Genomic DNA, 13,538 nt, shown 5'->3' on the forward strand with positions numbered 1-13,538 from the left:
TAAGAGAATTTGCTAATATCTATTGTCCTTCTAGTAAGGCCCCTCTGATGCTCTGTAAAGTGCCTGAGCCAAGTTCAGTGATTTCTGTTTCACTCCACACACCCCAGGCCCAGACTCCCTTCCCCTAAAATTGCTCTCACAGTTGTTTCCATCTGTGCCTACTTTTTGCCCAGCTTGTAGGACAGGAATCTCGCAGTAGCTGCTGCTGTCTTCTCCCCAACTTCCTCCACTCTTCCACAAACAACCCTGCAAGTTCAGGTTCCCTTAAGCCCATGCAGCGAAGTTGGAATAAAGCTACTGGTGTTGGGAAATTCTAACCTGCCCATTCCAGGATACCAGGGGATCCCCTCCACCCTCTGCTTCCAAACAGCATGGACAGGGTGGTTGGGGGACCATCACGGAGATGTTGTCTTGCGTGAATCTTCGTTTTGAGTTGCTTGGATAATGAGAAACCGCACCTGCTCTTGGCAAGACAGGGCTGTGTGGTTTTCCAGATCTAAGCTCTTTCTGGGAGGAGGAGGCAATCAAGAAATGGGTGTGGTGAAACCAATGTAAGAGGATTAGGCATCTGATAGTTTGGAGCTTTAAGTGGGGCTGGTTTCTGCATTTGGGTGTGGCAGCTTGAAGACTAAAAAGAAAAAATACATATGTGCCTTTTTTATTAACATAGACACAGGTTGGTTTATTCTGTATCTTTTTCTTTTATAGCCCCTACCTCCTCCTTAGAATCTTCCAACAGCATAGAACAAGAAAAGTACCTGCAAGCCATCCTGAGTGCAGTTTCTGTCCATCAGAAACTCCGTGGCAACAACACCCTCACGGTCAGGCCGGCACTTGCTCTGCCTCCAGGTAAGATTTGATCATTCTTTTCTTCTTGACAGCTCTGAAATGTCAGATTTATTCTGAGGATTAGTCCCTTACTTATTTGCACTGTTTGTTCAATATGACCCCTTAAAGTTTTATCTAGTGGAGCTGTAACTTTAGCTCCTTTTACTTAGAACTCAGGGCACCATTGTTAATGTCTAGTGAATAGTAACCACAGTTAGAGATTCAGTTATTTCCTTTTTAAAAGAGTAATGAGAGAGGGGTTGGAGAACATAAATAAAGTCATGTGGGGTTTTTTTCCCTAGAATCTATTTTACATAGACTTTAAAATGTTATTACAAAGTTAAGTATATAAAGTGAACATCTCTTTATTAAATGTATGTTTATTAAAATCAACATATTTAAAATTCCTGAAATTTCTGCAGCCTTTTATGATTTGCAATACAGTTTGTTTTCACTAGATTTGGATGAAGCCATTAAGACTTGTACTAATATTTTGTTTCAGTTATCATGTGATGGAACCCCAAAGGGTTCATGTAGAGGTAACCCTAATGTGTTAGACACAGGAGCATGTGACTTGAAAAGTTGGTCTCCTTGGCTTAATCAGCTATTTGAATTAGCTCAACATAAGCAGAAAGTGGCTTTTCTTGTAAAGTAACACCATGCATGCCTTGCTTCATTTATCATTAAATTCTCTGATTGCACTTGCCAAACCTAACTCCCTGTAATCTTGCAAATGTATATATCTCTGAGGAAATAGTAACAGTGCCCTGTTATCTCTGTTGAAGCTCTGGGTACTTAAAAAGTACAATGTTTGGCAGCAATTAGACATGCTACACATGAAGATAACTTTTTGTCATTTGAGTAATGTTAACCCGAACGACATGGTTTTTGTTCTTCTTTTTGGCTGACTTTAGGGACTGAAAGGAGAACTTCGAGAATGTCCACTGTGCTTAAGCAGGTAGTGCCAGGACATTTGGATGTAAACCCATCCAATAGCTTTGCTCGAGGAGGTTAGTAAGACTGATTTTATAACTGAGCACTGATACAATCTTAAAAGCAAAAAAAAATTTTTTAGATAGTGATTCTTTAAATCAACTAATTATGGTTCAAATTGTTTTTAATTACCCTTTTCCCAATGAATGATCAAATTTATTTCTAGCAATTACCCTTTTCTCAATGAATGATCAAACTTATTTCTAGTACTGGGACAAGAGGTATAATAATTGCTGAAATCTTACCTATTGATGAGTCTGGAGGCATTGGGAGGTGAGGGGAGCATGTCTAAATGGTGGTCAGCCCTCGGAAGACTCCATGATGCTTCAGCTTTGCAGGGTAGAAAGACTGACCTCAGAAGCATAACCAGCTTGGAAGAAGTGATCTGAGTCCCAAGGGCTGTGCCTCCAACGCCTGTGATTTTTACTCCTGTTCTCTGAAATGTTAGTTTGAGGAATCGGGAGAATGACATTCAGGTTACTTTTTTTTTCTCTGGGCTATAGCTGCTGGCATGAGGAAGAAGAGAAAGGCTGAGTATTGGCTTGTTTAGTTCCAAAGGGTGGTCTACTTTGTTCTCTGGAGGTTTATGTTAGATGATTTTACTTTTCAGAGGCATTTCCAGACCAGGTATCTTGATTGTAAGTAGGTACCACTTCACAATGGAATTAGTAGAATCTTAGACTCTTCCTCTCACTCCCGTGCAATGCTGAGTCATTGAAAACATACCAAGTATGTGATCGTGGTTCTGCTCGAACATCATCAGTAACGGGAAACTCATTCTTCCCAAAAGTAGTCCTTTGCATTTGTAAAAGACTGTTAAAAATTCCTTCTCATATTGATCTAAAAAGCTACCACCATTTAACTTTTACATAATGACCCTCACTCTTCCCTCTAAGGTTAGAAAATTCTAAATCAGATCTCCCATACTCTAGCCCTCAGATTTAAAACTGTTCTCATCTTTTAGTTACTTCTAAATACCCCCAATTCAGATGGTTCCAGTCCAGTTCACTCTCTTTTTCATCCTGTGGATTCTCCACAGAATTGAACTCATGGAGCCTAAGATTACATTAGGGACAACCCCATCACTAGGCTGATCCATATGAAGATTAGTATTATTTGAAATCTTTTGTCTGCTTCACATGAACTGTAGTTCTTAAAATATACTAGTCTTGAGGGTTAGTTTTTGAACCTAAATATACTGTGTACTAAACCTATAAAATTTCATCTTTTTTGATAATGGACTATTATTTTAGACATTTGAATTTTAATTCTGTTCACTACTGCATTAGATGTTTTTCCAAGCCTCTTGTCATTAGTAGATTTGATCACTGTTCTCATGTGATTTGTAATTTGTTGTTTAAAAAAATGTTGAACAAATCAGAGATGAGGACAGAAGTCTTCAGCAACATAATATAGAGGCCTCTCTGAAGAAAGGGATTGATCACTCATCTATACTGGTTATGAGTTCTCCTACTAAAACTCACCTGGCCCATATTTCTAAATCTCTGCCCATCTTTTTAATCCAGTATTTTCCAGGCTTTCAAACTGATAACTGCAGCACTAAAGAATTTATGGTTAATTTAACATGACTCATTATAGGAATTAATGCTTTTTCTAAATAATCTGAAATAGTTCATTAATAATCTATTCCAGAATTTGGTTCGGAATCAACATCAGGGCTCTAGTTTATAAAATTTACTTGTTTCCTTTTGAAAACCAAGATTACTGTGCACATCTCCTGGCAGCCATAGTGGTGCTTTGGATACTTTTTTCTTTTTTAACCTCATGAGCACTTTCTGCTACTGTAGGATGTCCTAAGAGCTTTCAGCCCTCTTCAGTCATCTTCCTAATTAGGCCTCACGGTCATTGTGTTAGTTTGCTAGCGCTACTATAAAATAGGGCCACAAACTGTGTGACTTCATCATTGCTGCACAGTCCTGGCGGCTAGACATCCAGAACCACGATGTCAGGCTGGTGCCCTCTGAGGCTGTGAGGAATGGTCTGTGCCAGGCCTTTCCCCAGCTCCCGCTGTTTGCTGGCCATCTCTCCCTTGGCCTGTAGAAGCACCACCCAGATCTCTGCCGTCATCTCCATGTCATAGTCTCCCTGCGTGTCTGTCTCCAAATGCCCTCTTTCTAGAGAGACACCCATCATACTGAATTAGGGGCCCACCACATTCCTGTCTGGTCTCCTCTTAACTAATTACATCTGCAGTGAGGTCATGTTTCCAAATAAGGTCAAGTTCTGAAGTAGTGGGGTTAGGACTACAACATACGAATTTGGAAGAGACACAGATCAACCCATAGAGTCTTATATAGCTTTTTTCTAAATTTTAAAATTACTATTGTTTTAAAGTTTAAGATACAGACTTCATTCTCTCATCATTTCTTTCTTGGTAAAATTGAACTAAAAGTACAGTGCCTTTCTCCTAAAGTTCCTGGTATTTCTGTTGCCAAGCTCTCCTGTCGAATTTGGTTCAAGGTTGCTATTCCTCTTACTATTTTAAAATTCACTATCTGAAAGTTTATATTGTCAGCAAGGCTTGTCAGCAGTTTTTCCATTCAACAGAGTTCCGTTTCCAGCACATGCCTGTTAGCTGGAGCCCCATGCCTGGCTCTTGTGTTTTGTTTTTGTAAACTTCATCAGGAACACATTGTCTGTTCCCCAACTGGACCAAGTGACCTGCAATATACATTTTAGCTACAAAATTGTCTCTCCCCCTTTGTTGGTACCTAAGGCTCATGGATATTCATCAGTCTGTTTCAACTGCATTGTCTCCTTTATTTTTTTTTATATTGGCCTCAGATTCTGGCTGTTTTATACCAAGGGATCCCCACTAGTGGTTACATTCTCATCATGAGTCCCTTCTTTGTTCTTCTCAAGAGTACCTGAAAGGCTGTATTTACCTTTTAGAGTTAAAATCTCCTATTGAATTTGTTTCTGATTCATTCTATGTATTCTCGGCCCTAATTATTATTTTGACAGCCTTCCTAAATAATTTTACTCCCAACGCCTCCCAGGTTTCCAGGATCCCATTGATTCATTGAAAGATGAGATACTTTCAACATCTTTGATCCCTAGATCTGCTTCTTCTGTCTCTTCTGATAGTGTCCTTCCTCCTCACAGAGAGTAGCAGGAATAGACTGGGGCAAGCAAGTTTGGGAAGTCCCAGAAGATTTCTTATTATGAACATGGCAGGCAGACACACACTCAGGGCAAGACTAGGCGTAGACACCTGCATGCCCTGCACATGGTTCATTTCCTTGGATTTCCCTCAGGGACAGAGTCTTTTCCATCTCCCAGAGAGAGCGGTACCCTGCGCAAGCAGTTTCTCATTTACCCTGCGTGGGAAGAGCCTCCTATCTATAAAATCATCCTCAAACCTTCTCCTTTCTTCTCTCCTGTGTATTTTCACTGTGTGATGTGTTGTTGTTGTTGTTGTTTTCATTCCTCTCACTGTCATAGACTCTTAGTTCCTGGTTTCCTTCTTAAGTTATTTCCACGGTGTGCCTTTCTGTTCTGCACAGATGAGATTGACCTCCACTGTCTCCTTCACCTTTTTTTCTGTCAGTAATCACTTTGCATTCAGTGTGCACGCTGATGATCTGGTAAGGCAGGGGAAGCAGCCTTCTTTACACAGGAATCATTAAGAAAAATGAGGATGTGACTAGATCACATTGCTTTTCATTTGTAATTAAAATAGCTTTTGAGCCCCATGGAGGAAAAATGCATAAACTCACAACTTGGACAAATTACTTTGTTGAGTAGAAAAATGCCATGAGAAAATCGTTACTGCCTCTTAAATACAAAAATACAATAGTTAAGTATATTGAGAAGTAGCCACATGGAGGCAGCTTTTTGTTTTTAATCCTCGTGCAAGGATATGCTTATTGATTTTTAGAGAGAGAGGAAAAGAGAGAGAAAGACAGAGAGAGAGAAACATCACTGAGAGAGAGAAACATCCATCAGTTGCCTTGTACGTGTCCTGACCGAGGATCACACCTACGACCCTTTGGTGTACGGGACAATGCTCCAACCAACTGAGCGACCAGGCCAGGAGCTAGAGGCTGTTTTTAATTGTTCATTCTTTACATTTCCATGACCCTACAAGTTCCTCTACAAATGTTATTCTATCCTTGAAATAGCCTGCAGAATATACACTGAGTGGCCAGATTATTATGACCACCCCATCAGTATAATGAAGTGAATTAGTTATGTAAATACTAATAATAATAAAATCTTGAGAGTATTTGTTTGGAAGTTTTCAATATTCAGTATTTTTGGAAGTGTCAATGAATAAAAGGCTCTGAGATAGGAAGTGTCAAGGTCACTTAGCAAATAGCAGCATAACTGGGACAAGGCTTGGTTCAGGCCATTTCAGTGCAGCGTTCACCGACTAGCTTGTATCTCATGCATTAATAAGTATAGGACCTCATCCCCATATCCAACCCAATCATCTCTTTTCCTTCTCTTCTTTGTTTTGTCTAAACAGAATAGAGAGACCAACCCTAGTGCTTAGGAAACACTCGTGCTCTGAACAACAATCCATTCCCGTGAGGGATGAACTACATCACTTTTTCCCTGAAGCAATCCCTTAGCCAGACCCTGAGGACAGATCCAGGCTCACAGCGTTGCCTAGGTGACAAGACACAAGGAGTCTAGTTCAGTTACATTCAAATTCAAACCGCAGCCCTACAAATTAGTGTATGATATTGAGCAATTTAGGAAACCTCTTAATTCTCTATTTTTTTCATCTGTAAAATGGAGATGATAAATAGTATCTTGCTTTAGAGTATTTATAAGGAATAAATGAAATAATTTATGTAAAGCACTTAACCTAGTAACTGGCTCAAAATAAGAGCTCAATAAATGTTAGTTCTATTATCATTGTTGTGGTTATTATCATTATTGTTGCCTAATACTCCACTGGCATGGGAGAAAAGCCTACATTTGCATTTCAGTTGCCCTAAGCCAGATACTGATGCAAAAGCTCAGTATCTTCCAGTAGCTTTCAAACATTTTTTATCATGAATCACAGTAAGAAATACATTTTCTACCTATATATATATACTAGAGGCCAGATGCATGAAATTCATGCAAGAGTAGGCCTTCCTTCCCCTGGCTGCCGGCACTGGCTTCCCTCTGGCACCCGGGACCCAGACTTCCATTGCAGCCCCAGCTTCGTCCAGAAGGATGTCAGGTCTAATTAGCATATTATGCTTCTATTATTATAGATATGCATATTCACTTTATATCACAATTCAGGACTGAGTCACAATGCAAAATGTATGTATTCCAAAACAGAAGTTTCATGAAACAGTGTTCATCTATACCACATGCAGTGCACATAGTATTTTCAGTTTTAATCTATTTCACTTTTTAAATATATATACTAAAGTGATTTCACAGGCCGTTAAGGGGGATGCTGCAGTTTGGAAAAAAATACAGCTGCCGGCTGGTGTTACAAGTATTTCCCATGCAGGAGTCACTCAGGAAGCTGAGTAGACCTCACCACCAGTGCAGTAGCATCACCCTTCGGTCACCACTGCCAGGTGGAATTACAGTTCTCAGAGCCTCTGCTGGCCCCGTATTGCAGGCCATTTTCTCATTGCTGATTTTTCTGCTACGTGATAAATACTTGGCAGTTTTTCATTAATGAGCCTCTATTTGGGGAAAGTGCTTAATTTTTTTATTTATTTAACACCGCCTTTTTATTCTTTCAAAGCAAATAATTGAGTTGAAGATATAGAAGACCACAGCAGTTCACAGTGTGTCAGTTTTCAAAAGAAAATAATCAGATGTTACATATACATATGGATATGAGAATAAATGTGGTTAGGTCCCTGCCCTTTGGAGCACACAATCCAGTAGGATCAAATGTGCACGTAACTCCAATGAAGTGTGATCAGAGTTTCAATAGAGCTCTCCACAGCTCTGGGATAGTCTGGAATGGTTTTCACAAAAGTTCTCGTTTCTGGAGCTTAAGGCATAAAGAGTTTGTCAGGTAGAAAAAAGGGAGAAATCATTCCAGGTCGAGGCACTAGCATAAGAAAGCGTGGTAAGTTTAGGGAACAGTATTTCAGAATCAGGAACCAACAACTCAAACTTCATTGTAAGCCTTTAGGTCCCATGCTCAGTAGGAAAGCTCAAACCTCCACAGAAAGGAGAGGCCGCCAGCACACGGGAGACCTGGTGTCCAGCCTGCGTCCTGGTCTCCATTCTGTCTCGCAGCAGCATTCCCCTCTGTGCAGTCAGCCCGCACCTCCGCAGCCTCAGCTCTCTCACCTCCTTTAGCCACGGAAGCCATCAGTGCCTTTCCTTTCCTTCTTCTAAAGGAACAAGGCAGCAATGAAAATTACTTCTAATGATTTTTTTATTAAGTGATGTCATACTTTATGCAGTGTTGCAATGTATAGCTTAACAATACTGCTGTGAACGTTTTCAATCCTGAATGAATGCAGAAGCGTTTTCCTTACTTGATTTGAGCAGTTCCTTTGCTCAGATACACTGTAACTTCCTGCTCACTATTTTTGTTATTACCAGGTAAAAATTTGCCATAGCTGCAAAGTACTTTCTGTCGGGAAAAAAAACAAACCCACAATATTACTCAAATTACAAAACTATTATCTCTAATACTGCCTATCATTTTGGTGTAAGTAGGGATTTCAGAAGAAGTCATTACCTCAATCATCACAAGCTATATTCTTAGTGGCATTAGGTATTGTCACAGGATCATGATATTTTGCTACTCATAACTATTTGTTTATGGAAAATAACAGTAATTTCCAGATGAAAAAAGAAGATAGTGTGGCAATGCTTAGTGCTCTATTGCAAAAACATGCTCTTAGTTATTCCAAATGGTTGCTAGAGCTTCATTCCTGATGTGGTGGCCTTGCTCAAAGAGCAAATGTGTTGTACAGCACGTAGCACTTCCCGTCAATCAGCCTCCGCAAACACTAGGGCCAATGTAGTCACTAAATTCCTTTACTTTATTATTGTCACCCGATGACAGTCTTCAAAGCTGGTTCCATTTGGTATAATTGTCCGTGCCACTCGCTGCTGTGCATTCATTTCACTGCGCTCACGTTTATAAACAGGTGCTGGCATTTCATTTAGCAGGTGCTCAGTTCATCGTTTCTGTGTGACTGTGCAGCTTTTTATTTGTTAATCAAATCTTCTCTTTTTATTATATTTGCATCTTTTCTTCTATGTTAACTTGATTTTAAAAATTAAATAACCTACTCTTCTCTTACTCGATTTGCTCTGATGTTTGCTGCTCTGCGCATTTTATCCTCCTCCTGCCTTTATCCTCACCTCCTAGTGCATGGGCACAGAGATACATGTTTTACTCAGTCAAATCCCAAATCTTCAACTAAGGGAAGAGCCCATAACCAAGGTACTGTATTATCGGGCCTGATGTGTCATTCTTTTTAACCACCTTCATATGAAAACGTGTGTTACCAGTGATGTTTATGAACATTTGTCTGTCAAATTATCTTTTACTCACACCCCCATTCTGAATTTCCTCTGTGATTTCATTTACAAAAGCTTGCCATAATATCTAAACCAAGTTTAGGGGTTACATAGAAAGATTCATCTACATTAAGCAGAAATCACCTATAAAACCTTTTCTTAGGAACTGGTCTCCTGACCCTATAATCGCTCGTAAAGAGAGGAGCCAGTGTGACATTATCGCAGTGACTTCTGGGCAAGAAACGAGGCTTGATTTAACATTTGGCAAAGAGGAAAGCCTCTCAGAGAGCCTTTCCAAACCTGGAGAGGAAGCCCACGCAGGGGACACATCCCCCAGGTGAACCTCACCGTTTATTGGACTTATAAGGGCTACGTTGTAAAGGTGCTGCATTGCCAGTCACATGTCAGACTTAACATGTGCTTTGGGGTTTGGATATTTAATATCCAACAGTCTAGTTGCATATAGGAATCCTTGATTTTTCTAATGAATGTAACCAAGGTCACTTATGAGACTCCTCTAGCAGCTCAGCTTGGCCTTTCCCTTAGAAGACATCTGCCTCTGACTATAAATTTTACATAAAGCCTCCTAAGATTCAGTGCAATGTACATTACTAAGTGTACTGGGGGGAAAGAGCGTAATATAATCTTTACTGACTTTAAATTGCATCATTTTTGCATGTTGCACACATATTCCAAATCCAACCTGAGATTTTAGTGGGTTTAGTAAAGTTCTAATGTCATTCTTAATCTACATTTCTTGTTGAATTGATTGACTGAAGCAGACGCATGTTCTTATTTCATGAAGCCCAGAGAAATGGAGTCACATTCTCCTGCCCAGGCTTCCTCGTTGCCCCGCCTTCATTTTTGTTGCCCAGTGCCAGTGCGCTCTTCCTATTTATTATCCCAGTGTTTACTCATAAACACTAACTTTACATCAAAATACAGTCATAGGATTGACGTGGCTGACTGCTTAGTCCTTCCACGCCTAATCTTGATGCTGTATTGAATAGGGTTTATACATTGTAAAGGTATATGACAAATGACCAGTATGATCCATGATTACCTAGATTCTAGGACCTAGATTAATTACCTTGCTGTTACCTCTAAAACGATACCTACAGAGCATGCGTCTTTTTCCCAGCTCAGTGGCATTCCCACATCAGATTACCTCACTCGATTATTTTGGCTTTTGTAAAGGTGTATGGGCAAGTCTTCGCTCTAGCACTCGCCTGATCAGTTCTCCAACGTCCTTCATTGATGTTGGCGCCCGGCTGGCAGGCAAGGATCACTCGGCCTCCTATAGTAACAGCGCCTATCTGCAAAACCAGCTCTTGAAACGCCAACCAGCCCTTTATATATTTGGTGAAAAGTCACAACTAAGGGTAAGATTTCTTTTTCTCACTTAGAAACTTTATAGATATTTGGAGGCAGTTTTAACTTATCTCATAAATCAGCTTTCCTAGGATTTTTTTTTTTACAGCATGGATTCTTAACCTGGAGTTAATAATATTAAAAACACTTAGTCTACACATGTACCTTGATAGATAAGTATGTACACTTTTACATGTTTATTAGCTATGAAAAGAAGTATTTTTCATAATCATAACTAGATCAGCATAAACATCAGGAATATTAGGAATGTATACCCACAAAAAAGAAATAATAAGGCTTACCCAGGCTGTTTTTCCACTATCTTAGTTCAGCTTCCACAGGAATCTGTGTCTACGGCAAATCAGAAGGTTTTGCTATTGAAAACCTATTGACAAAGAAAGCTGCCAGGAGGCAGAAGAGTGGGAAGAAGACGTGGCACTCACTGCACTGGAGCGAGGGAAGGCCGGGCTGTGTTCTCCAAGTTGCCTTTTTTGAAGCTTCACAGGCTGTACACGCAGAGGCACGTGTCCTGAGATATGTCTAAAAGTTATCAAACTATTAGATGCTAAGCCCCTTTATTTTTTGAAATATATTTTTATTGATTTCAGAAAGGAAGGAAGAGGGGGCGAGAGATAGAAACATCAATAATGAGAGAATCACCGATCGGCTGCCTCTTGCTCACCCTACACCGAGAATCAAGCCTGCAACCCAGGCATGTGCCCTGACTGGGAATCAAACTGTGACCTCCTGGTTCATAGGTTGAAGCTCAACCACTGAGCCACGCCAGCCGGGCTCCCCTTTATTTTTTTAATTATTATGCTAAAGAGCTTCACTATGCTCAGGTCCTATAAATTATAAAGATAGTCTGTATCTCCAAAAGCAGATAATGTTTTTGCAATTTACCCAGCACAAAATAAAGTTCATTGCTGTTGACAGGTATGGGGAAAATAGAAGTATTTGTTAATTCAGAAAATCCCCCAAAGTTTAGTCTAGCACCTCAGTTGGCACAGGACAGTGCAGACAGACCTTTGGTTGAACTGTGGACAGAGCTGTGGGCAGGATCCCACATGCTGGGTCCTCAAGATGCCAGTGGCTGAGTCATCCCTTCGGGGGCAAGCTCTTCCCCCACTGCTGCAGCCACTTAGTCACCAGCCTTTAGGGTAGGAGTCATGAAACTGCTGGGTAATGCTCCGTGTTTAACGATGCACACGTGTCTTCTGACACAGCAGATACTTTCTCTCCAGAAAATAGTTGGAACACCTTTCAACAGCAACCCAGAGTTGCAGCCAGCACAGCCCGCTTGGCACTAGTGCCTCCCAGAGTACACACTCTGCACTTGAGCACACCACATACTCATGATGGCAGTCACTCCCCCAGGTTGTCTCTTGAATGCTCATCTCTGCCATATCCTTTGCGCATCAGTCCTCAGGTTTGCTGTGTGGCTGTGCACATATGACTAAGAAAAACCGGCCACCCGGGACCCTATTTCCCTTCCTCCTTCACTTTCTTCTTTCTGTCTTTCTTTTTTCTTTCTGATCTTTTATCAATAAAGAATTACATTTTAAAAACATAATCTCGCCCTCCTTGCACAGCAATTATTGGGATTTTTGTATGTCCCATTCAGGTTTTGCTTGTAATGTAATTGTGCCTATGGAGCACTGTCCATACCTGTCCGACCTGAGCCACGTTCAGGCCAGCACCGTGCTCTCTAACGGCAGCTCCACTCCTTGCCTCCCAACAACAGAAACACCGAGGAAAGCAAATGAGAGTGGCTTCCTCTGGATAATCTTGAATTGGTCGTATTTCCTGATTCACAGACTTTAATACTTCGTACTTACTAATAAGTTCCTTACGACTTAGTGTCTCAACACTATGGCTGATAACTCCAGATTTGAGACAGGCATGCCTAGCTCTTTTGTAGTTGGGAATGGAAAGGAAAGTAGTGTTCCTGAAAAGTAAACAATCTGTTATCTATTATAACTTTTAAAAAATAGCTAATAGAAAAGAGCCCATGCGTACAGCCAAGTTCTTTATTCTAACCATAGCATGTTTCCAGGTTGTGTAATATTCTTTATAATCATTTTAATCACTATGTAACATTCCATATTATTGAATGTTTCCATTTCTTTCTTTATCTTCTATATATAAAATTACAGTCATATTTTCAAGCATATAGCTTATAATTTTTAATTGAGGTATGATTCAATAGGGTTCTTTCTCTACATTTTAGACTACTCCTAAAAGTGGAATTACTAAGATAAAGAAACTTTTTTTCTTGATACATATTAGAAATGCTATTTTTTTTAATTTGGGAGTTTTTGCTTTTTACTTTAAAACTTTAATAGGCCGTTTTAAAAGTACTCTAAAATAACCAATACAGAACATAACATAGACCCTATAAATAGTCCTTGCAGCATTTTTTTTAATTTTGCTAAATACAGATAACATAACATTTATCCTCCTTTAGTCCATAGTGTCAAATACATTCACATTGTTGTACAACCAGCCTCCAGAAAGCAGTTTTACTCTTAGGAAAGCAGATGACCCAGTAGCGTCATTTGGGCAGAATGTGAGGAAAGTGGGAAGGATAAAAGAAAATTAATTCATCACAGTAGTTCTCTCAGTGCAGACACAGCTGATTCTCACAGCCACTTGGCCTGGAGGTCAAATCCCCCCTGGTATTAGGTACAACAATCAAGGCTTAACTAAAAGACTGCGCACAAAGACCACTAGGGGGTGCACCAAGAAAGCATAACAAAATGCGGAGACAAAGAAACAGGACAAAATTGTCAATGGAAGATATAGACTTCAGAACCACACTTTTAAGGTCTCTCAAGAACTGTCTAGAAGCTGCCGATAAACTTAGTAAGGCC

The 13,538-nt window shown here is 40.1% G+C and overlaps 1 protein-coding gene across 1 annotated transcript in view; it reads left to right on the top strand.

The window, feature by feature from the left end:
• Window positions 1-13,538, top strand: part of SBF2 (SET binding factor 2) — a 314,832-nt gene that overhangs the window by 265,481 nt on the left and 35,813 nt on the right. Inside the window, exons 28-30 of the mRNA XM_015563741.1 lie at window positions 709-849; window positions 1,743-1,838; window positions 10,492-10,676. Coding sequence (XP_015419227.1) covers window positions 709-849; window positions 1,743-1,838; window positions 10,492-10,676 — 422 coding nt within the window. The remainder of the gene's footprint in view (window positions 1-708; window positions 850-1,742; window positions 1,839-10,491; window positions 10,677-13,538) is intronic.

Source organism: Myotis davidii, unplaced genomic scaffold (genome assembly GCF_000327345.1).
Source record: "Myotis davidii unplaced genomic scaffold, ASM32734v1 scaffold118, whole genome shotgun sequence".
Taxonomy (NCBI): Eukaryota; Metazoa; Chordata; class Mammalia; order Chiroptera; family Vespertilionidae; genus Myotis; species Myotis davidii.